This window comes from Indicator indicator, chromosome 13, assembly GCF_027791375.1.
Source record: "Indicator indicator isolate 239-I01 chromosome 13, UM_Iind_1.1, whole genome shotgun sequence".
Lineage (NCBI taxonomy): Eukaryota > Metazoa > Chordata > Aves > Piciformes > Indicatoridae > Indicator > Indicator indicator.
Genome location: NC_072022.1, coordinates 16,298,291 through 16,324,513, shown reverse-complemented (window position 1 = coordinate 16,324,513; position 26,223 = coordinate 16,298,291). Strand labels below are relative to the sequence as shown.

At 38.3% G+C, this 26,223-nt stretch overlaps 1 protein-coding gene across 1 annotated transcript in view; it reads right to left on the bottom strand.

Moving 5' to 3' along the window:
* The window catches only part of DNER (delta/notch like EGF repeat containing), an 83,702-nt gene that overhangs the window by 45,919 nt on the left and 11,560 nt on the right, over nt 1-26,223 (bottom strand). The window contains exons 2-3 of the mRNA XM_054386120.1: nt 6,986-7,282; nt 44-138 (exon numbers count right to left, since the gene is read on the bottom strand). Of these exons, the coding sequence (XP_054242095.1) occupies nt 44-138; nt 6,986-7,282 (392 nt within the window). The remainder of the gene's footprint in view (nt 1-43; nt 139-6,985; nt 7,283-26,223) is intronic.

Here is a 26,223-nt window from a genome sequence, read left to right as displayed (position 1 = left end):
AAAAGCTTTTTTATATTTCATCACATATGACAAATATTCTTACTTTATTGAGGTATTCTGTGGAACTTCAAAGGATATAAGCCGACCTCCAGCAGAGGTATTGGAACTGGCATTTCCACAAGCCACATCTGGGGTTATCTGAAAATAAAAATAGGGAGCTTTTAACAGTAAGCCAGAAAACCTGACCAGAGAAAACATGACAGAAGTTTTTAAAAATAGCACTCAGAGTCCGAGTCCAGTAGACAACTTTTAAAAATCATCAGGATGGACCAAAACATTCATGCTATGAACAAATGTTCTGAAAACTCACATAATCATCCTTTTGGAGTTTTGTTTTAACAAAAACTTCCTGCACAGAAGTGTGAACTTCTAAGAGGTATCTCCCTTTAGAAGTGATCATATTTAGAAAAGTTTAGTAGGCTTATGGTCTTTTAAAGTATAATTAAAGCTCCAATATTTGCCACATCCATGAAATATTGCCTCATTAATTTAGGCAGTCTTGGAGGATTTGTAGTAGCAAATATTGATATTGTCTTTCTACTATATTGATTTTTTTTTTCCAAACATAGATTACTTTAAAAATATGTTGCCCCACTTACCCATTAGTATTGTTTCCAAGTAAAAGTTGCTTGGGCAAACTGTGCTTTCAGATGGAAAAATAAAATTATGAGCACAGCTGAGAGTGAAAGGATGTACTTACCAACTCTGTAATGCCTACTAAGCACAGAAATCAGTTACTACATTAACTAGATCAAGACACCATACAGGATGCAATACAACATCGTGGAATCACAATTATTCATATCTTGTGAAGGAGTAGTTTTATAAAAGCAGATTGAAAACCATTACCATTTCCAATGATACCTTTATTTCAAATCAGTAATATTTTGCATGGCATAATTGAGTTTTTCTGTCACCTAAATTAACATCATTAGTAGATCTAATTAAGTGGTTTTCAGGTATCTTCATCAGCTTGCCATGAAATATCACATTGTAAACAAACAAAAAAACAGTTTTGTTTTCCAACGGCTAGGGAAATTTTGCAGTCATCTAGAATGTGTGTGCCACATTTTAAGTCAACCTTAGTGGGAAAGTAAAAAATGTAACCTGACACTTTTGTGAATTAATCATCCAAAGAAAGAGTCAGAATGTAATTTGTAAACGTAAGTATAATTCAAATTGATATTTAAAACATTATTACAAAACACCTGTGAAAACATGAGCAGAAGTCCAGAATATCATGCAAGTAGTAATTTCAGGAGACTCAGAGAAGACAAACACTCAGCCTTCACATTTCCCCCAAATGTCTAGATTACTTGATTAATCATTGAATCCTCTGACACATACAATGTGAATACATGAAAATAAAATGAGATGCAATTTTATTGTATTTGTTCACATAACTTTGGGGGTGGAGGAGAATTATATCCATTATAACTTCTCAATCTTGCAAGCCAAAATTATGGAGCTAACATTCAAAGCAAAATGAATTCAAAATTAGTTTGGCTAACATTCTTCCTTTTGTATTTGCAATATTTAAACTTTCATTTTCCTTGAGAATCTATATGCCTGCTGAAACAAAGAAGAAAAAAAAAAAGATAAATATTTCTTATCTCACAGGTCTTATACTACATCTATACTACTAGTTTGTACTATATCCAAAGATGCATTCACTTTTAAAGTATTTATAGTTTTACAATTTCATGCATGCATTACCTTGGAAAACAAGATTAAACCCAAAAGAAGTATTTCAGGCATGTCATTTACCTTGCTATGCAATATTAGAAGTTTTTAAAGTAAAGGATATCAATCTCTATGAAAATAGAATTTATTTAAAATAAATTTTTAAAATACCAAAAAAATTAAAGAAGCAAGAGCTGAACAAAGTGGCTAAGATTTAACCTTGTGAAAAATGGGGAAAAAAGGAACAACCAAAAAGACTTTGGTTTGCACACACAGCAGGATTAAGCACTACTCAGCATGAAAAGCAAACATTTCAACAGTAAAGAGAAAAGTGAAATGCAAAATGGGAGATTTGGACACTTCCAATAAAATATCAGTAATGTTTTATGTCTTTATCTACAAACTCTATTTGCAACTGGCTCTTGCAACTGACTTTATGCTCTAAGATCTTGATAAAATAATCTTCTAAACTGCTAGGACACTAAAACCAGGATCTTTTTTTAATTGTATTTTTTATAATATTAAAAAAATGGTAGTTGAATCAGAAAAAAAAACCACAGTAAGAAGCAGCAGCTCTCATAATGAGCAAACAAACAAAAAAATATTCCAGCAGTATCCTATTTCAGACAAACACAATGCAGACAAAATGACCACCTTGGCATCTGAATTAGGAAATAAATTACACAATTTTTCCACAGCTGTGGGAAATTTGCCTAGAGAATTTTAAATATATCTCTTTCTTGTCTTAGAGCTCTCTGCAACACTGAAAGATTGGAGAATGAGGACAAAGAAGACCAATACAATAAGAAAGGACACTCAGAAGGTTAAAACAATCTTTAAGTCTGAAAAACAAAACTAAACAAAAACAAAACAAACAAACAAAAAAATTCCTGCTAGAACTGGTAGGAGGTATTTAAAACAGAATTCACTGGAAAATATTCTTAAATTATTTTTAGAATGCAAAATAAAGAGCATTCCTGTCTTAATTCCTCTTTAAATTAAAAAAAAAAGGCATAAAGTAAAAAATATGAACAGACCATTTAAGGACAAGCTTAAAGAAACATTACACATAAGTGCAATAAAAGTAAATTCCAAAATTCCCCTGAAGCACTCATTAGTACAAAACCTGGGGGAACAAACTTATAGATGCAGGATAAATGATGCAGCTACCTTAAAAATAGTCATCCAAGAAAACCAAAATCTTAATGCACCTGCCAGAGCCTAAACTACATTTAGGAACTGCTTACAAAGATAAGCTCCTATGACAGCACAGAATACACTGAAGAGCTTAAATATCAAATTGCTGATTGGAAATACAGCATTCTTACTACACATGTGGAACTCTACATATGTTGTATACATGCTATGGAACAGACACATTCCAGAACTTTGCACCTAAATAGAATCATAGAATGTTTTGGGTTGAAAGGGACCTTAAAGATCATCTAGTTCCAACCTCCTGTCATGGGCAGGAGTGTCTTCTAATAGCCTTCCCCAACCTGACCTTAAACATCCTCCAGGGAGGGGAAATCCACAACCTCCCTGGGCAACCTGTTCCAGTATCTCACCACCCTCGCTGTAAAGAATTTCTTCCTAATACCAAGTCTAAAACTCCCCTCTTTCGGCTTAAAGACATTCCCCCTTGTCCTATCACTACAAGACCTTGTAAAAAGTCCCTTCTCAGCATTCTTGTAGGCCCCAGATCTTGGTTTTGGAAGATAACATAATATATAAAACACTACATTTCTTCTTAAACTGTTCAAAGTGTTAACTTTTCAAGTTTTCACACGGGTGAAAGAGAAGCACCATTTGAGAAGGCAAGAGTGAAATCTCCAGAAGACTTGCTACTCCTACAGTCTCCACCTGAACCTTAACAAGATGGCAGTGTGACTTAGCTAAAAGATTACTTTACCAGGCCATACCAGTAGGATGGACGAGATTGCAAAGGAAATCAGGCATGGTAGCTAAGAAGAGAGCAACAAACTCTTCTTCCATATTACAACTTCTCCAAAAACCTTAAAATAGTGTGAATAGTTCAGATACTGCCCTGCCTCACACACCAACCAGAATAATGAGAGAAATGCTTAATTCAGCACATGCTGGAATACATACAACAATTCCAAAGCAATATTTTTATGTAAGTGTCTTTATTACTTTGATAAAGTAAGCGTACTAGCCTTTAACTGAATTATAATAATGTGATTATCATTGTGATCAGATCCAGTCAGGATGGATTCATGAAGGGCAGGTCCTGCTTAACCAACCTGATCTCCTTCTATGACAAGGTGACCCACTTACCCAGACTTTAGTAAAGCCTTTGGCACTGTCTCCCACAGCATCCTCCTGGAGAAACTGGCTGCTCACGCCTTGGATGTGTGGACATTTTGCTGGGTAAAAAAGAAATGGTGGGATGGCTGGGCCCAAAGGGTGCTGTGGAATGGAGATAAACAGCCAATGACAAGTGGTGTTCCCGGGGTCAGTACTGTCTTGTTTAGCATCTTTAGCAATGATATTGACAAGGGGATTGAGTGCACCCTCAGTAAGTATGCAGATGACACCAAATCCAGTGATAGTGCTGATCTGTTCAAAGGTAGGAAGGGTCTACAGAGGGATCTGGACAGGCTGGATCAATGGACCGAGGTCAGCTGTGTGAGGTTTAACAAGGCCAAGCACTGGGTCCTGAACCTGGGTCATAACACGACCTTACAACCCTCCAGGCTTGGGGCAGAGTGGCTGGAAAGCTGCCTGGCAGAGAAGGCCTCGGGGTGCTGGTTGACAGTGTGTGTGTGCCCAGGTGGCCAAGAAGGCCAACAGCATCCTGGCCTGGGTCAAGAACAGTTTAGTCAGTAGGATCATGCCCCTGTACTCAGCACTGGTGAGGCTGCACCTCGAGTACTGGGCCCCTTGCTACAAGAGGGACGTTGAGGTGCTGGAGCATGTCCAGAGAAGGCCAACAAAGATGGTTAAGTGTCTGCAGAACAAGCCTTATGAGGACAAAAGGAGGATTCAGAGAACTACGTACCTGTCAATCTGACCTCAGTGCTGGGGAAAGTCACCGAGCCATTTCACACCACATACAGGACAGAGGTGATCAGGCCCACTCAGCATGGGTTTATGAAAGGCAAGTCCTGCTTGACAAACCTATCTCCTAAGACAAGAAGACTGTTAAAATATCCACCCATGAATTACATGTTTGGCTGAAATGGTTAGTGAATCTACCTAAAACACAAACATGCAGAATTGTTACTTACACAGTACCAGACCATAGACTAAGACACACAAGGGAAATCTGGTACAGAGAAGGGCATGCCCTTAATTAATAACGACATACGAAGCACCCATGCAGAGATCACACTAAGTAAGTAATGAAAGCAGATCAATGTTTGTTTCTGCTTCAGTGCTCTCCCCACATTCCATACTTCACTTAGAGCCTGATCTATGCTCTGCTGTAAAATAACATATATGGGAGATGGAATTCCAATAAACACAGCTCTGTTCTCCAGACACTGCCTACGAGAACTCCCATTGAACTGGGATGTAGCCCTATAACTACTCATACCTTTTACATAGGTTGATTTTACTTGAAAAAAATGATTTAAATAAATGCTACAGTAAAAACACAAACAAATTTGCTGGGCTAGCAAAGAACGATGAAAAATATACTTCTTCCAGGAATGAACTCATGCCTGTTCACTTTCTCAATATGTAGCATGTGAAAATATCTCTGAAGAAGCACACTGCTTGAAACACTTCAAAACCAGATACAGCTGACATTCTACATGTTTATTCCTCAATAAACTCAGGTGAAATGACTTTACAAGGTATTTTTCATTAAGAAAAAAAATTAATTCTTTGCCTAACTAATTATAGTATTTCCTCAGCAACAAGCTTCATTACTCCTAGGTGCTTGGTATTAAGTTCATCCAAACAAAATAACAGGAAAAAGGTACTACCATTACCCCCAAAATAGATGCTCACTTCTATGCAGACTGTTCTTTGGGATGCTTTATGCACATATGTAGTATTATTATAGGTAGGTGATCTCTGGATCAGTTGGAGATGTCCAGTACCAGCTGTTGTAGAAATAGCATATGCAGAATTAGGGGTCTTGCACCTCCAAGTAAGAGAAAAACAATGAAGACAACTACAAATCACCCTTGCAGTGCTGGACTTCAGAGAAGGGAGGAGGGTGGGCATGTGATAGAATGATCTTAATCCATTAAAAGGCTATTAAGAGATAATTAATTCTTTGTGAGCAAGCACACTTTCTACCTATACTTGGTTTTCACACACAAAGATTAATATTTAAGGATAATTAAGTGAAGCTTGCTGGTTTTCTACTCTTTTTACAGCTATTTGTATCTGTGCAAGACACCAATAAGTGTCAAAAACAATAGAAAGCAAAGATCACATTTCTTAAGAATCATATGTTGCATGATTTCCAGTTGTGGTTTTGCCCAATGTTCAGTTTGTCATTTTACTACGAGATAACACAAATGTTCAACAATTTCCTCCACCACAATTGCATCTCTAGAGTTGTCTGCTGCATTGACCACCACTTTTAATCCTCAAACAGCTGTTTTCTCAACACTGCAGAGACACATTGTTCAAAACAACATATGACTAGAATTGCAAATTGCTAAAAATATATATCAAAGCTATTGTGTTAACCTTGTGATTTTCCTAGATTTTTAGTTTAGAGATAGTGTCATACAAATGACTGGAAGAAAGAACAGGCAATGGCTTTGCACAAGGTGAACAAACTTCTTCAGGCATCAGATGGATGAATGACTTTTTATGAGGGCTTGTATTAATAGGACAAGAGGGAATGGTTTTAAGCTGGAAGAGAGAAGATTTAGACTAGATATTAGGAAGAAATTCTTTAAATTAACGGTGATGAGACACTGGAACAGGTTGCCCAGGGAGATTGTGGATTTCCCCTCCCTGGAGGTGTTCAAGGCCAGGCTGGGTAAGGCCATGAACAATCTGGTCTAGTGGGAGGTGTCCCTGCCCATGGCAGTGAGGTTGGAACTAGATGATCTTTAAGGTCCCTTCCAACCTAAACCACTCTATGAATCTATGATTTCAAAGAAATACTCAATATAACACATTGGTCAAAGTAAGGCCATTACTTTTAGCAAGCAGGAAGTTGTTTTGCATTTCATTTTACCAGCATATTAACTCAGGGCAGAGATCAAATCTTCAGTCCTCTCATGTAGACATGCATGAAATCATGCACAAATGACAACACAACAATGCATGTTCTTTTCTGTGCGTTTTCATTTAGACATAATATTCTCACCTCTGTTTCATCCCATTTCAGATCTACAACTTTCTGTCCTGCTTTTGGTTGCCATGTAGGTAACGTCACAGTTGCTCTTGAACGTGGAAGAACAATGTCAGGTTCCAAGGTGGATGAGACTGGTCTGCTCTGTTGTGGTGATGTCAGCTCTGCCTGTTCAGGGCCTGGAAGACTTTGAAATGAGTGTTCACAGTGTGTTCCCTCATAACCTTCATTACAGAGACAGAGGTAGCCATCACCACTAGCACTGCAGTTACCATGGTGACAGGGGTTGCTGGCACAAGGATCTGAAACAAACTGAGAGAAACACATCATTTGGTCAGTTACTGCATATAAAGGAGTTATCTCTGAGCTTTACAAAGACCATAAAACAGGATTCTTTTCCCCTCCTGCGTTTATCTTCCAAACATATTTATGATTGTTTAAATGGATTTTACATAGCGAAGTTCAACCTGTTTAACAAAGCCAAGCTCTGCCACAATGTCAAAAGCTGATGTTTTACATATGTTCAGAATCACTCACAACCCCCAAAAAGTCTTCAGATATTAAAAGTTGACACAGTCCAAAAGCTTCTAACTCTTTAATGGATCCCTGATACAATTTTTCCAGTAAAACATTGTGGTTTTCAAATATGTAAAGTGTCTTTAGATGGTTGGCATTTAGATACCTAGTTTCTTCATGTGTTCTGGCAAAAACAGATCTTAGGAAAAATTTAAAAATCGGTAAAACTGGCTTTGCATCTACATTGCTGAAAAAATTCCCTAATACAAGAGCAGACAACTGCTCTCCAGGAAGAGATCATGGGAATATCCATCATGTATCACCAGCAGAGAAAAGGTATCAGACACAGCAATTTCAAGTTATGCACAATGCACTTACAATTCTCAGCGTTTGAATACTTCAGGAAGAAATTATTAAAATCTGCAGCCTAAGATATTACCAGTTTAGTTTTAATATAGTAAAGTTTTAAATCCCATTCTACTACGTTAAATATGAAATAAAAGAAAGTAGGATGAATTGAAATAGAAAAAAATGCCTTAGATGTTCCAAAAAGTGTCCACAGAAAAAGCACCAAGATGACCATATGAAACCAATGCATTTTATTCTGTTTTTTCTGTCTTTTGCCTCAGTGGGACTTAAGCATCACTGAATCAGTTCAATTTCTGGCTCTCCCAGAGGCATTCTGTGTGACCTGAGAGCAGTCAGACCTCATGTCAGCCTCTTTCTTAAGTGTAAAAGAAACTGCCTGTATTGTCTGGTTAGAAAGCAAAATTTTTTTCAGGATGGGAAGCACAGAGACAGGTGTAGATAGGAACTCTCAAGCAGTGAAACACAAATGAAAATAATACATAGATTCCTGTACAGCAACACTAAATCTGTAACCTATGGATATTAAGGTTCCTTCCTATTCATTCTTTCACTCTTTTTCTTCTGTTTCTTTCTGGTGCTATTCAGGTTTCCTCCTTTCTCAGACAAGCAGAAGTAGTTAGAGAAATACCCTGCAAGGATTCTCTAAATTTAAGAAAAAGTCTTAAATTTTATTATCTTTTCTACTTAACCCACAAAAGACACTATATCAAAACAAGATCTGCTTGAAAACAAGTAAGTTGAAGAATACATTAATTCTCCAACTGTAACTAAGCAGGGAAGAGTTAGATAAGATATTAGGAAAAATGTTGTTACTGAAAGAGCGATCAAGTATTGGAACAGGCTGCCCAGGGACATGGTGGAGTCACCATCCCTGGAGGTGTTCAAAAGTAAAGTAGAGGGGCACTTCAGGACATAGTCTAGTGGTCATGGACGCTTTTGGTAAGTAATTCTTGTACCACATGTGGAGAACTAGTACTATGACATAGTGAAACACTTTCTCATGGGGTGCAGTGACCAGCATACCTTGAGATACCAGCCACTCCATACAGGAATCTGAATGTCAGAGTTTGTCAGATTAAAAAAAAAAAAAAAAGTGCCAATACAGTGCTATTTTATAATGAGAGAAAGTACCCCTGTGCTAGCCCTGAGTATCAGTGACTTTATAGAATGGGCAGTCCACAAAGTACTTCATACAGAGGTCTTGGCAACCACAGCAATCAGGGCTTTCTTTCCCATCCCTCAAAACAATGTCAGCAGTACAAAATGTACCACAGAAAATACTAATATGACAGTTAGATCCATTTCAGTTATTAGAAACTAACTACAGGCTGCAACACAGAACTGGAATTTAGATTTATAAGGCTAATGCCAAGAACTGTGTCACAATGAAACTACTGATAGACATTGGAATCATCTCCCAAGGGAAGTAGTGGATTCCCCTACACTGGGCAGTTTTAAGACTCAGCTTGACAGGGTGCTGGGCCACCTCGTTTCAACTAGACTATTACCTAGAAAGGTTGGACCAGATACTCCTTGGGGTCCCTTTCAACCTGGCATTCTGTGATACTAAGCAACTTCTTTCTAGATGTAAATATTTACTGCTTTCCTTTAGCAACTCCATTCAATGCCCCAACTCATCAGCAAAAACATCAATAAATCTAATAAAGAAGTGCAACCTTTATCAGATAATTTAAAACATTGAAACACTGTTAACCATGAGCATTTTGGATTGCTTCCAAGACACCAGTCTCATTCTATGAGTTCTGGATATTCAGAGTGATGAAACTCCCAGTGAATGTAATGAGTGGATATAAAACATTTTCTTTACTTCAGTGAAGCAGAAAAAAAAAGCCTGAAGAAATTGTCTGTTTAATTGAGAACTAAAGAACAGCTGCCCAAATCTATCTAAAAACCCAGCAAACATAAAAAGGCAAATTTTAAACAGCATGAGAGATTTTAAAAACAGAGCTCCAGCAAATGGCTAACTTAGCCTTGCATAAGAAGTTACCATATATCAGATGCTTCACTCTACCTATCCTCAGGCACATTCTTACTTCAAGGCATACTAAAATAACTAAAAAATAAATTGAGATCACTATCCTTCAACAAAAGGAAAATACCTACTTCACACTAACCACAGAGTACTGCTAGAGGTAAGTATGTATACAAATAATTTCTAACAAGCACCTAATATTTTTTCTCATCTTTTATTATTAGACTGCTTTTATAACTTCTTAATATAGATGATTTTTTTTCCTTTGTCCTGTTTGGAAAGGCCAAATTGTTTGGTATTTCATAGAAACACAGAATGGTAGGGATTGGAAGGGACCTCCAGAGATCACAGAGTCCAATTCCACTGCCAAAGCAGGATCACCTAGGAGAGGTCACACAGGAATGCATCCAGATGGCTCTTGAAAGTCTCCAGAGAAGGAAACTCCACAGCCTCTCTGGGCAGCTTGCTCCAGGGCTCTGTCACCCTTGTAGTTTTTCCTCATATTAAGGTGGAACTTTCTGTGTTTCAGTTTGTATCCATTTTCCCTTGTTATATCATAGGACAACATTAAAAAGAGACTAGGTAGAGTGGATTTAATACTACATTTCAAGTAGACAAGTTAAACCACCTTAATGTGTTTTTTTTCAGCAACACCCATACATAGAAGAGATGGTTTTTTTAAAATGAGACGAAGTCAGAATAACCATTCTGAAGACAGGGCAACTTGCTTATCAGAAAGGATCTAAGAAGTAGCAATAGATCTGCAAAGATTAGCATTGAGGGTTTTTACCACTGCATCATCTCTATTTACTATCACTAAGTGTTGGCAACCTACAGTATAACTAATATCACAGAATCATAGAATTATTTCTGATGGAAAAGACCTCTAGGATCATCAAGTCCAACCTTCAACCTACACCACTAATCATCTTGGCTCAAGATTAGAATTCCAAGACCCAGCTAGATTTTTTTAATACAGCTACTTGGATTTACACATCAAGTACAGGCAATGAAACTGGTGAACCATCTGGAGAAAAAAAATCTCTTGAGGAGTAGCTGAAGAAACTGGGATCGTTTAGCCTGGAGGAGACTGAGGGGATACCTTATTGCTCTCTACAACTCCCTGAAAGGAGGTTGGAGCCATGTGGGGGTTGGTCTCTTCTCCCTAGTATCAGGTGATAGAATGAGAAGAAATAGCCTGAAATTGTGCCAGGAGAGGTTCAGGTTGGATATTAGAAAAAAATGTCTTTCCTGCAGCAGTGATCAGGCATTGGAAGAGGCTGCCCAGGGAGGCGGTGGAGTCACCATTCCTGAAGGTTTTCAAGAAACATGTGGACATGGCTCTCTGGGACACCATTTAATGGGCATGGTCAGCAGTTGAACTCAATGATCTTAGAGGTCTTTTCCAGCTGAAATGGTGCTATAATTCTACTTAAAATAACCAACACAGTGATCAGAACCGACATCTGAAGAAAATCAGTGGAAGAGGACACAAATGCAAAGTAACTGCCTCCAGTTCTTTGGTTGTTACAGCCTTGCTTCTTGGATTAGGAATCTAAACAGTTTTCTGATCATAAGTAATTTTTTCTTTCAAGACAGGGTTGGAGGCAGTACAGAAAGTCAGCATCTTTATCTCATAATGAAGCACCTTTCTGTAGAGTTTCAAATCAATATCCAGTTCCTCATCCCAGAGGAACTACTTCTACTGCAAGAAGTAATTGGATTAAATATTTGAATGATGTTTGGAACAGAGATAAAAGCCCCAAATTCCTCTGCGCCTCCTTGCTTAAACAGCATCACTCCCTCATGTTGACACACATTCCCATCGTCACACTCTCTGCCCTTGCAATTTTTGCTCTGTGAAAGCAGTTTAAACTACAACGTTTTATCTCACATTTTATGACAGGCTAAGAGTGAATTCAGTTACTTCGTGGCAGCTAACACACATTAACTTGTTAAGGTATGACAACAGCAGCCTATGCCTGAACCTTGAGAATCAGCCACTCTTCAGATGCATAAAATAGGTCTTTATATTCTCTTTTTACAGGCAGTGCTTCTTTTAACCTCATCTGAAAGAGCTGTTTTGCTCAGTGAGTAGAATACCTTTTTCAGGACAATTTTTTAAAACCAGAAGTATCCAAGTGGTCCAAAAGACTTTCTAAAAATTGTATTAATATAAACTGAATGGTCAATTTTGCCACAGTAACAACTGTTCAGGGTTTTCTCTTTCTAGCCTGTGCCAATACAATTTCTCTCATGTCAGGGTTTCATTATTTTCTTGTAATTTCAGCTTCTCACTCACTCACACAACTCTAATTATATCCACAGATTTTTAATTCTTTAGTGGGGAGGACTATGCCTTCCTGTAGGGAAATTCAAATAGGAAACTACCTCTAAAATATCTAGCTCTAGAGGAGTAGAAAATTGGTGCTAAGCCCACCTCAGTGTGTGAGGCACCCGTAAAACAAACAGCAACAGACACCCAAAAATGTGAATTTATGGTAACCAAAATGACTTGAACTCATTCTGATACAATCCAATCACAAGCTGAGATGTCAGTTGGGAACATAATACTGCACAACCAATTAAGCCCTAACCTCAAGATTTAAGGAATATTCTTTCCAGGAATATCATGGGATTGTTTCAACTGGAAAAGACCCCCAAGATCACTGAGTCCAACAGTCAACCCAACACCACCATGCCCACTAAACCATGTCCCAACGTGCCATGTCCACACGTTTCTCAAACACCTCCAGGGACAGTGCCTCCACCACCTCCCTGGCCAGCCTGTTCCAATGCCTGATCACTCTTGAAGGAAAGACATTTTTCCTAATATCCAACCTAAACCTCCCCTGGTGCATTAAAGCATTTTCCTCTTGTCCTCTCACTAGTTACTTGGGAGAAATGACCAACCCCCACCTCACTACAACCTCCTTTCAGGTAGTTGTTTCACTCATGATGATGGAAATTTCTGTCACAACTATTCTTGAAAAAGAGATAAATGAAAAAACTCAGAACTTGTTTCACATACCTTCTTGACATTCACTATCTTTTTGTGAGGTGGGGAGAGAGTAACAGAGATGTGAGTATACCTTGGATCTACATACTGGTATAGTAACATTAATTGCCCTTTTCTCTGGTTCTTTCATCTTAGTACTCAAAGTGTTAAAACAAACTATTCCAATGATCCTCATTTGTTTGCCACTCTATGTCTTCTCCTGTTACGTAACTCTTTTTCTTCTTTATTCAAAGACTACATGGATTGCCTTTAACGGTTTAGACACAGAGCCTCTGAGGTTCTGTACACCACCTCTCTGCACAAGTGGACTATATATGATGGCAATCACAGGAATTAGGAGGATAAGGATTTGCATATCTGATCACAATTATGCTGGAAAGCTTTGTCTAGAATACAAGGACAATAGCAGCAAAATTCTACTGATGGCTCTAGCCACCTTTTATTAGTTAATTAAAGTCCTATACATATGCTTGCACTTTTAATAGTTTTCTGTGGATTTTGGGGTTGGGATTTTTTGCAAGATTTCATTAATTGTTATAACAAAACAATGATTTTTGGTGGCAAACATCAGAGCTTTAGAAAGGTGCTGTGCCCTATTGACTTATCACACAAGAGTGTCTGACAGTAGATATTCCAGAGGTGTATTTTCTCCTCTAGATTATCAGGTTTTTAGGGTCTACAGTCCCTAACCTCCTTTTGAAATAGCTACAAGAATTGGAGGGATTATTTCCTGTTACTATAAAAAGAATTCTAAGTTATTTCTGGGGTTATCAGCATATTGCCTCCAAGTCACATGCATCGGTAAGGCACTTGCATACCCTTGGTTATAACTTACCTCTGCTGTAAGGGTTAGTTATGATATTAAAATTGCTACTTTCCTACTGTAAGTGTATTGAGAGAGGACGATTTAGGAATCATTTGAACAAACAGCCAAACACTGAGTATACAGATAGCAAAAAGAGGGCAGTACATTTTGCAAAACAGTATCTCTCTGGGGGCACATCCAATTCAACATATATTTCAATGTGTACATGCAAGTATTTACATCATAGGGTGAGATATCGTTTTTTTACAAATGTCAATTTTTTTTTTTATTATTGAGAACTACACACATATATCTTGCATCAATATTCTTGTCCTTGACCTTCACTAAGTATTTATGTTAAAACTTAGAACAATTTTTTTTTTTAAAAAGGTAGGAAAAGAAATGTAACAATTTGAAAGCACTGCTAGGGGCATAACTTGCAGGAAGCTTCTGGTGATGGACAATAAAAAAACCCAAGGCTGTGCTATATCCTGCATATTTTACTGCGTCAGGTTGCATGGTATTTTAAGACACTACACAACTGCCATTCCCTCTGAGGAGAGAATGTGCAATGGAGTAAGACAAGATTCTTAATGCTGTGTTCGTAAAACGGTAAAACACAACACAACCCCACTGGGGTATAAATTTTGTCATTAGTCTCTGTTCCAGCTCTGTTACTTGGTTAAAATTATTTTAATTAAGTAGTTAAAAGGATAATAAGAACATAGACAAGAAAAATATAAAGTTATGAAAATAATCCTCTCTTCATTTGTATTGCTTCTGGTTTGCTTCCTTATGCCCAGAAAACTGTTCTGATTTCTTATGAAACTCTCCAGCGTGCTAATACTGTTTTGTGTTCAAGTTCTGCAAGATCTCCATAAGTATTAAAATATATTATAACTGCACTACCATCATGGGACACCCACTCCAATTACATCATTAAAGAGTACAGATTTTTAGATCCTCCTGTTTTCACCTTTTTTTGAACTGATTGATGATCTAACGCACATTGGAACTGAGCCACTGATGAGGTATGACTACTTGTATACATTTGCATCCTTGAATAAAAAGGTGTCAGCTGCAAAATCAAATTACGACTCAGAATTACAAAAATCAATAAATACCCTAGGAGATACTGTTACTCTGCCTAATGGGTATTAGGAATTAATCTGCAATTCTGGTATCTTCCATACAGTTTTGACAGATATTCACTAACATGCTGAACTTCACAACAAAGTGTGGGTTTCTGCAACATTTAATTTGCTGGCTCTGGTTTTAATATCCCAAGTATCAAGGATGCCAGATTGGAAGGGACCCCAAGCTCTGGTATTGTCTCTCTGGGTTAAAAATCCTTAAGTATCCATTTAAATGTGTGGAGGACATCATCATGCAAATGTCCATGGACTTATTTCAGGAGAAACTCTTATATGGTCCTCAAAGGTGATTTCAATGTGGAATTCTTTAGCTCATCATTCACCTCTGACAATGAAAGGACAATTAAGTCAGTTAACAATTCAGACACTCAGATGTCATACATGCACCAACTTTACTACTTGAGAATGACAGAAAAGTACAGTTGGTAGAAAAACAACTGCGTGTGAATAGAATTCCTCTTCCATCATGCAGGCTACACTAGGATATTTGGCTTACAAGTTAGTCCTGAAGCTTTCTTACTGTATTTAGACTTTAAAATTCACTCTTGTCTCCAGAAATGGCTGAAGAAGTAGCATCCTTCCTTTACAGCCTTATACAGCCTGTTTTGCTAGTTCATGAAATCCATAAAATTTCCTCTTCCTGTTCAAATTATCTGCTGCTTAATTACAAGCTCATCTGGAAGAATCAATATCTCTTGGCAGTAGCCAATTCATTATCCTAATGTTCCTGCATTTGATTAGGAGAAAGTCCAGTCAATTTTTGTTAATTGTTCCTCACATATATCCTCTACCAATGCCTCTTGGAATTCCAGGACCAAAATACAGGTCAACAAACACCAAAGCAGACTGAAGCAAAATACCATTTCTGGTCTTAAAATCAAAAGAAAAAGCCTACTACAACCAGACATATATTAAATCTTCATGGTCTCATCCTGAAAAGAAATAAGTCTAGTTTTGCAAGATGGTACTGAAATGATGTTTAAAGCCTCAGGGATGAAGAGATACAGGAGTAGACAAAAGGTTACTTTTATTCTTATGGTCTCTCCTGTAGAATCACTAACTTTCTAAGACAGCAACAACAACAAAAAGAGTGAATTAAACATTAAATTCCCATTTAAATCAAACAGTTTTGCTTGTTACTGCTTTCAGCAAGAGTAATTTGTGCTTCACAATCTGCTTTTGCTATATCAAATGCAACAAAGGAACAGTTCACAGGAAAGCCTAACAAAATGCCTGCAGTAAAATGTACTCTTTCAAATCCAACTGTCAACACCAGCATAAAGAATTAGTCAGATCAAATGTATTTAAAACACAGGCATACACAAAATGTAATACTTATACCCAAAGCTGTCACTTCTCCAACACCTTCGTTAATAGGGAACTAGAACATCTCTCTTATGAGGAAAGACTGAGACAATTGGGTCTTTTTAGCCTGGAAAAGAGAACACTGGAGGATGGGACCAGCCTTTTTCCAGTGGTGCCCAGTGACAGGACAAGGGGTAACAGGCACAAAATTGAGCATAAGAACTAAACATGAGAAGGAATTTCTTTAACTTAAGCGTGGTGGAGCACTAGAATAGGCTGCTCAGAAAAGTGTTGGAGTCTTCATCCTTTGAATGGAGACACTCAAAACCAGTTTGGACATGTTCCTGTGTGACCTTCTCTAGGTGAATGTGCCTTGGCAGGAGGGTTGGACTTAGTGATCTCCAGAGGTCCCTTCCAACCCCTATCATTTTGTGATTCACTTTTAGTTAATTATTTTAATTCCAAACAGCTTACCAGTAATGAACTAGCCACTTTGTTATTAGCAAGTAATGTCCAAGACAGTTTGACTGGAATTTAGTGACTATGCACACCAACAGGGTAAATGTCATTTAAGCTCTGGCTACTCACACTGGCCCTCGATAGATCTGGAGAGTAAAGAGAAGCTGGCAAGCCAGAGAAATGTTAACAGATCTTTGTCTTCTTGGGCTTGTAGATTAGTATTAAATGTGGGAAAAAAGGGAGACATCAAAAAGTAAGAAAAAAACAGGTGGCTCTTGCACCAGCTTTGTCACACCAATTCACCAATATGTTGCTGGCTTCATTCATCACACTTCAGTTACTTTTCGATTAGCCTTTGCTGTGGCAGTTTGTATATTTTATGAGGACATTCAAGACTTATTTCTTGAAAAAATGTCAAGTAAAGACAAAATAATTATCAATCTCATTTTAATTTATGGTCTCAAACAGGATTTGAATCTTGAGAAGCATGGTACTCTTCTCCTGAAAATACCAAAAGAAAAAGAATAACCTCATGACTGCCTAAACTACGACTTCCCTGCAATGTGATTAGTAGAAAAATCAGGACTGAGGCAGGGTTTTTCCCCCTGTACTCAGTTCTGGTGAGGCCACACTTTGAATACCGGGTTCAGTTTACGCCCCTCATGACAAGAAGGACATAGAGGTGCTTGAGCACATCCACAGAAGGGCAGCAAAGCGGGTGAAGGGTCTATAGGGCCTTGTGAGGAGTGGCTGAGAGATCCGGGACTGTTTAGTCTGGAGAAGAGGAGGCTTAGAGGAGATCTCATTCCTCTCTACAACTCCCTGAAAGGAGGTTGGAATGAGGTGGAGGTGGTCGTTTTCTTCGCCAAGTAAGTAGTGATACGACAAGAGGGAATGGCCTCAAAGTTGTACCAAGAGTGGTTTACATTGGATATTAGGAAAAATGTCATTCCTGAAAGAGTGGTCAGGCATTGGAACAGGCTACCCAGGGAGGTGGTGGAGTAACCATCCCTAGATGTATTCAGCAACTTCGGGACATGGTTTAGTGGGCATGGTGGTGTTGGGCTGACTGCTGGACTTGATGATCTTAGAGGTCTTTTCCAACCTTAACGATTCCATGAAGTGAAACATTTATATATTTTCTAACTCCACAAAAACACATCATGCAAAATAATTATTTTAGTCCTATGCAGAAACATTGTCAATGTTATTGATATGTGAAGTGATGCTAAAAAAAAAAAACCCAAAGGCTATCTTAACTAACTACAGAAAACTCCTCCCTCATAAGCCAGTAGAATTACAGCAAGTAGTGCTGCACATGTGCCTGTAACTCCTTGTTGTGGTATCTACCCCATAAAAAATAAAGTCATATTCCACCACAAACATGCATATGGATCTGCCACATAAATATTTGGAAACTGGGAGTATTACAAGCAGATTGAAGCATGGCACTATCCTATCCCAAATTTCTTTAGGATATATTCCTTCTGTGCACACTTCAATTGCAAAGCCCGTAAAATAAAAGCAAAGCAAAGCAGTTTTTAGATGACAAACCATCTGGTAAATGCCTAAAATAATTACTGTTTCCTTTAGAATGACTTTCCATATGTTGGTAACTATCCATATTTTCTTGTCCTGTGATACAATCAGCTTGCAACTAGAAATGCACACTAGAGTGATGAAGTTAGAATTATAGTCACAATTAAGGACACACTCAACTTCAACTGTACTTGTGCTTTTATTTAATGGAGAAGATTCTGCCTGTTAATTTATTATTGCTCTTCACAGTCAGTTCTTATTAGGTTTCTTATTTCAATGACCTTGCAAAACAAAGCACTGTCATACTGTGGTGAGACATTCTTTTTTCCCTCTCTTTTTTCTTTTTCTTGTTATTAAAACTCACCACAGCTGTTCCACCTATTTAGCCTGCTCTGCTGATTTTAGAATTATTTCCAAAAATAGAAATAGCTTTTTGTCTCCATCCCAGTGGATACATTCTCTATCTTCATCAGTCATCCTATGGCCAAGTTATACTACCCCAGATCACCAAATCCAGAGCACTGTACACTTTTTTTTTAAAACGCTAATCTTACAATTGCTTGTTCTGCTCACAAAGACGACTGCAGCTTTTTCTACTTGTAGTTTTATTTATCATAAAGAGCTCTTGAAAAGGATTCTGTAACTCAGAAATGTTCATTTCATGCAACTTCCACTGCAGCTTGCTACAAAATTTTGGCCAAAGACTCTCCACACTCTCCTCCTCCACTACCACCCAAAGCTAAATTTTTAAAGAATGTTTAACAGAACTGCATACCTTTCTACACACTTGCTATAGCTACACAGGTAAATATTGACAAATATGATTGTGGTTTAGACCATTGAGGCACACTTTTACTTCATCACATTAGTCTTTGAACTTTAGAGGAAAATGTCTTTGAGAGTGATGGAGCAATAAAAAGAGCTTCCCAGAGAGGTTGTGGAGGTTCCTCCGGAGAGATTCCAAATCCATGTGAACATTGTGATCCTGAGCAATCTACTTTGGGTGATCCTGCTTTAGCAGGGCCCTGGACTAGATGATCCCCAGATCCAGTCCCCATCATACTGTGATTCTGATGGTTGTTTACTGGGAATTTTAATAGCTATTTGTTATTTACAATTTCAGGATTGTATATCTCTCTCTCTTTATTTTTTTCTTTTTTTTTTTGTCTAGTTTTAATTATTTTTATTTTAAACAGGGAAAGAGGCCCTTATTATAAGCCCTTCACTAGCTTTCTTCAGGAAAATGCATCCTAAGTTTTCTAAGCATTTTCTTAGAGATAAGACGAAACATAGTAAATTCTACACTGGTTAAGTGATAAACAATGACAAAGATGAAAACACTCCCAAGGAGCTACCAAAGGTAAGACAATCAGCACCACATATCAAGACTGCCTCTACTAAGAAAAAAAGAAGAGTTACTGTTGGTGGCGATTCCCTTCTGAGAGGGACAGAGGGTCCTATTTGCCAACCTGACCCATCCTACAGGGAAGTCCACTGCCTCCCCTGGGCCTGGATTAGGAACAGGCAAAAAGCCCTACAAGTGCAGCCAGTCAATGGCGAAGATGAATCAATGACCTTAAAAGTATTCCCAAGATCAAAGAAGCCCCAGGCTAGCATCAAAATGGCTTCTACCATAAAAAAGAGAAGGTCATCATTATAGGTGACTCCCTTCTAAAGGGAATGGAAGGGCCAATGTGTAGACCTGACCTACCTCTAACGGAAATGTGCTGCTTTCCTGGGGCCAGAGTTAAGGACATGACAAGAAAGCTCCCAACCCTGTGGCAGCCCACAGATTATTATGCACTATTGACCTTCCAGATAGGCAATGATGAACTAGAAAAGAGAAAACTGAGATCTGCCAAGAGAGCTCGGTCAACTGGTCAAGGGAATAAGAGCACAGGTAGTGCTCTCCTCTATCCCCCCTCTAGCAGGGACCAACCCAGACAGATTGAGGAAGACTCCCTTGGTACCATCAGCAGAACTTTGCAGTTTTTGATCATGGGTTGATTTGCATGGTGCCCTTCACCAGCCTCATCGGCCTTCTCTGGACACACTCCAGCACCTCAATGTCCTTCCTGTAGTCCGGGCCACAAAACTGAACCCAGTATTTAAGGTATGGCCTCACCAGAGCTGAGTACAGGGGAACAATCACTTCCTTACTCCTGCTGGCCACACTATTCCTGATTCAGGCCAGGACGCTGTTGACCTTCTTGGCCACCTGAGCACACTGATAGTTCATATTCCCCACCCAGAGTTCCTTTTGGACAGAGTTCCACTCTGTCCAAATTCTTCAGCACAGCCTTCCTACCCTCCAACAGATCAACATTCCCACCCAATTTAGTGTCATCTATTTATTGTTGCATCATCTTTTGCATCTGCAAAAATGTTAAATATTCACTAATCTTTTTTTCACCAGGATTAGACCCCAAAAATGGGAATATACACTGAAACTCTGCATTTTAAAAGACTTTTATCCCTCTGGTGAAAGTGCTTGAACCAAGGAACCCCACAAAATATCTTTAATCCAGAAATGGAACGCCATAGACTGATATCTTACAATTGAGGCTTTGAATCAAACTTCTGGAATAAAACTTTTACCCAGTTACATCCCTGCTAAAAGATATAGTTACTGGGTTTTCACGTTTGCCTTCCATTTGCCTTCTGTCATCTGATTTCTGTTCTTGGGTCCTTGTGGTGACCTATATAAAATGGTAAAGTCTCATTATCAGAATTCTGCAGCACCCAGAACAGGCTGTAACTGATGAAATGAAGCCACAGCTGTAGCAAGGGCTTGTAGCTTCAAAAGCCAAGCAAAAATAATGTTCCTTTGAAATAAGAGAGGAATGAGCTATCGTTGTCAGGGCTTTGAAAACACAGTTTGGTAAAAACCTGAAATTCTACTATACGGTAAGATGGAGGATTTAGGAAAAAAAATTAAATCTCAAATTGATACTTGTATTGTCCTAACCTCTTCTACTCATATGAATGGGGAAAAATCACTTCAAGTCCAGGCAGACAATCAGAAGCACCATTCCTCACAGATTCCATGTGTTTACAAAGGACAGGCAGGGAAGTAACTTCTGTTGACATTGCGAATATAAGAGGGGAAACTTATAAAGCATATTAAAAAAAACAAACAAACAAAAAACAAGTAAGTTTAGCCACAGAAAATCCAAGGAATTCCTAAACTCTAGAAAGAACATACAGACATCATCCAATAAATAGCTAGTGAATGATTTAGCTTACATAGCCTCTAACAAGACATTATATTCTAGAGGCCCAGAACTGATACTGATCAGCAGAACAAGCAAAGCACAACTAAATTTTCTGAGAGCAGAGAAAATTTCAACAGCATTGAAAAATAAGGAGGTAGAGCAAAGGCCTCATTGCTCTCTACATGTCCCTGAAATGAGGCTACAGTGAGGTGGAGGTTGGTTTCTTCTCCCTAGTATCAGGTGACAGAATAAGGGGAAATGGTCAGAAATCATGCCAGAGGAGGTTTAGACTAGATATGAGGAAAAATATCTTTCCTGCAAGAGTGGTCAGGCATTGGAACAGGCTGCCCAGGGAGGTGGTGCAGTCACCATCCCTAGAGGTATTAGGGAAGATGTGAACATGGCACTTATGTAGTTTATAGGCCACGGCGGTTCTGGGTTGAAAGTTGGACTTGATGATCTTAGAGATCTTTTTCACCTGGACTGGTGAATGCACCATCCCCATCTTTTTTTTTTTTCTTCTTCATCTTTTTCCTTATTTGGGAGATTATTGCAGTAACCTAAATTTGACAGGCTATGCAAACACCACCCCATCATGAGATAAATGAGCTTAAAGAGCTCTCAACGTAAGAGTTTTAGAGCATATTTTATACTGTCTGTCCAAAACTATCCTGCCCAAGGAGAATATACTTCACTGATGATTGTTATCTGGAAGGGATTCTACATCCAAGAGGAAAGCAGTTTAATAACTCAAAAGTTCAATCTGAAGGTAGCTTAGGAAAAATTACATTTTGCTTTTCAGCTGCTATGCCTGAGAGTATCTACCATAATAAAGCCTAAATGGAAGAGCTTCGTATCTTACATTACATCCTGAAAGACTACTAAAAATTTAACTAGCTGGAATCCATAACATGTGACCCTAAATTGAGAAGCTGTTAAATTAAACATGTAGGAACACACTCTAGCCTTAATTTCCAATTCTTTGGTGGCCATTCTATATTTGGATCTTAAATGTCTCAAGCATTACCTCAGGTAACCTATGAAAAAGTCTGCAGAGGAATTAAAAACAAAAAAGTCAGTGGCTAAGGAGGGAAAATAAAAACAAATCCTGTTTTGAAACCAAATATTCCTTTCTCTCTAGAGGAAATGCAGGAGCAACCAAGCAGATAAAAGTGAGCTTTGTTATTGTCAATACCTAATTACATTTATTTCTGTATCTACATGTCAATGTATAAGTCTTAAATGGATATCCAGAGTGAACAGTCAGCTCACAGAAAAATGTTTGGAAAAATACTGTCCAAAAGATTTGCTGATACATTTAATTCTCATATATAAAAACCTCATATACTCCTCCTTTTGAGGGCTGAAGGTACACAAAACACATCCTTACTACTTTTGAACTAATATGGGGGTAATATTCTAGCCAACATTACCCAAAGTTGGTCAATATTTCTTTGAGGGCTAGGTCTTCCATTATCAGACTATTCAGTTAATTAGTTGATCCAGATATATGAACCCACACATGTAGGAGAAATCAAACCCTGATAGTGTGATAGAAGGGGTAACTGAAGACACACTTTTCCTAATAGAATGTGCATGCTCTGTGAGCAACAAGACAATTGCATTTAACAGCCTCCAGTCACGAATTTACCAGCTTCTGGAACTTCTCATTAACTTTTCCTGTCTGATAGAACTTAGGTTTTTTAAAAATATGCTGTAATACAAGATGCTACTTTATTAAATATTTTTTTTAAAAGTACATACACCCATACACCTCCTGAAATAATTAAAATTAATCTCTTATGACAGCATCTAATAAGACTTTGGAAAACAATTTCTTCTGAGGATTTTTCTTATACAGAATTTCTGACAACTTCTTCAGTCCTGTCCCACATTACTTTCTGCACTATCAATACAATATTGGACACCTATCCAAATATTCAACATGGATAATCACCACAACAGTGATTAATTTTCTACATTTAGATGTCAGAAGCCCAATATTAGTATATTGTTTGGAAGCTTTTCAGTAGTTTACAGTGGTTATCCATTAAACCCAATAAAACATTTTCAGTGTCACCTGTTTCAGCTGAGATTAGGACACTATTTAATGTTTCTACCCAAAAAAAGTTGCAAAAACCAACATTAACAAGTCTGTTTAACTTCTGAAGTTATTTTAGCAGTTGTGAAACTATGTGCAAAAAAGAAATCACAGCAACAAAAATCAGTGGGTGAAAGTGCTTTTTTGTTTCTTGTTGAGAGAGTATGAATTACAGAATTAAAATATCAGGAATGTCTTGGCAAGAGTATAGGGATGCTGCCTGGTCATGTAGGGATGAAGTCAGAAGGCCAGGGCACGGCTGGAGCTGAACTAGCAAGTGATGCAAGGAATAACAAGAAGGACTTCCACAGGTACGTTGACCAGCAAGGAAAGGTTAAAGAAAGCATATCCCCTTTGAGGAGTGGGAATAGACAGCTGGTGTCAACAGACAAGGAGAAAGCTGAGGGTCTCAGAAACTTTTTTGCCTCAGTCTTCACTGGCAACTTCACGCTTCCTGAGCTGAAGGATCACAAGGCGAAGAGCAGGGGAACAAAATCACTCCTGCTGTAAGTGAAGACAAGGTTCATGAACATGGAGAAAGCTGGATGTGTATCAGACTTTGTAGTGAGCTGACCTGGTAGCCAGAGCACAATCAGCAGAAAAAGAATTCTGTATCTGTAGGTTGCTGTAATTAGTACAGAGCACTCTGTGAAATCTCCTAGGACAAAAAATTAGAACTGGCTCATACTCATGCAAAATAAAAAGAATATCATGTGGACAATTCGATGACTACGTTTGGCTTTCAGTTGCTTGCAGGTTTTTCAGGGTGGAAAATAAGCAGACTACAGATAGGAAAACCATTTGAGCTGGCTCAGCAGGGTTAATTCTGGCATGATGCTGCATTACTAGTCAGCTGCAGTGCCTCAGCACCACACTCCAGGGACCACAGTAATTGTGCATGGAGCTGACAAGGAGTCAGGAGCTTTGTTAGATGGTGATCAGCATCAAAAATTCTAAATAAAGCTCAGCTCTACACAGACAAATGTAGATGATTCCACATGATCCTCATCAATACCCTGGGTGTTTTCTCTCATATGGAGTATGCTATTTCTCCAACAATAAAGACAATGAAAAGTGACTAATAGCAGAAGAAAGATTTTGTCCAAAGATAGAATGATAGAGGTTAGAAGGGACCACTTCAGATCATCTGGTCAAACCCCACAGCTTATGCAGGTAGCATCCCACTCCAGCTTCAGTGCTTCTGTACACATTTCTCTTTCCCCAAAACACATAAGGAAAGGATGAAGTTAAAACTAACCTGCAGGAAAAAGCAGACCCTTTGTGTTCTCACAGGTGCACAAATATAAACCCTCAATAAAAAGTTAAATGTGCATTTGTTGTGCTTCTTTCTATAGAGGGAAAATGTTTCATTATAATAAGAAGAGTTCTGTGAGCTCTAAATGGCTCTCTATTGTTAGAATCATTGAATTGTTTGGGCTGGAAGGAACCTTAAAGATCATCTAGTTCCAGCCTCACTGCCATGGGCAGGGACACCATCCACTAGAGCAGGTTGCTCAAGGCCCTGTCCAACTTGGCCATGAATACCTCCAGGGAGGAAGCATCCACAACCTCCCAAGGCAACCTGTTCCAGTGTCTCATCACCCTCACTGTAAAGAATTTCTTCCTAATCTCCAGTCTAAATCTCACCTCTTCTAGCTTAAAGCCATTGCCCCATATCCTATCACCACAAGGTGACAGGTTGTACAAGACAGTTTTTAGTATCATTTGGGATTAAAATTGTAGAGCCTATTTTGTGGTCTGAAGATCTATACTTTTCTCATAATATCATAAGATGCTTTTCCCAGCATTATGGAGATATAGAAACTTTTGATGTTGAAGAAAACTTCTAGAGGCAGATTATAAAGCAAGCCTTGCAATCCAAGGCTTTCAAATTCTTAGCTCAAAAAGATAATGTTAACAGATCAGGTAGGAAGCAGGGAAGAAACACAATGGCAGGGGGAAAGATTTTTTTCCTACATCTATTAATTATTTGTAGTCAGAACTATTTTATATGGCTTGACTAGTAATATGATATGGCAGATATTGATCAGTATTGCAGATTACTGATCCAGTTCACAATCAGTTGAAAGCAAAGGAAACAGTCTTGAATTACTAATTTAAATATGACTACAAAACAGACTTAGTTATTTCTTCATTCATCTCATCCTGAGTCATATTAAATCTTTTATCTTCACATAGAATCAGGCAGAGAACTCACCCTATAGCAATGCACAGTGAAAGCAAAACAGACAAGAGTAGGTAGGACAAGCTGTGCTTACCACAACTATAAAGCCCAACACAGCAAATGATTCAATCTTTCAGAGCAAGGTCTCAGAGCTGCATTGCTGAGATCAAGTCATTCCACAGTACCTGGGCAATCTGGACATAACAGATCGTTAATGAGAAATAAGCTCCTTTAAGAAGGTGAGCAGCATCACTCCCCATTGTGAAAAACATTAAACCATGGTTGGCTCATTTTAGTGTTTTTATAGATGGACATGAATGATGGAAGTCTAATATAATTGTTAAGTAAGAATCATAGAGGCCTTTTCCATCCAAACCAATCCTAAGATTAAGTCCAACAGTCAACATTACACCACCGTGGCCATTACCCCATGTCCCAAAGTGCCATGTCCACATGTTTCCTGAACACATCCAGGGATGTTGACTCTATCACCTCCCTGGGCACCCTGTTCCAATGCCTGATAACTCTTTCAGGAAAGACATTTTTCCTAATATCTTATCTAAATCTCCCTCGGCATAATTTCAGGTAATTTC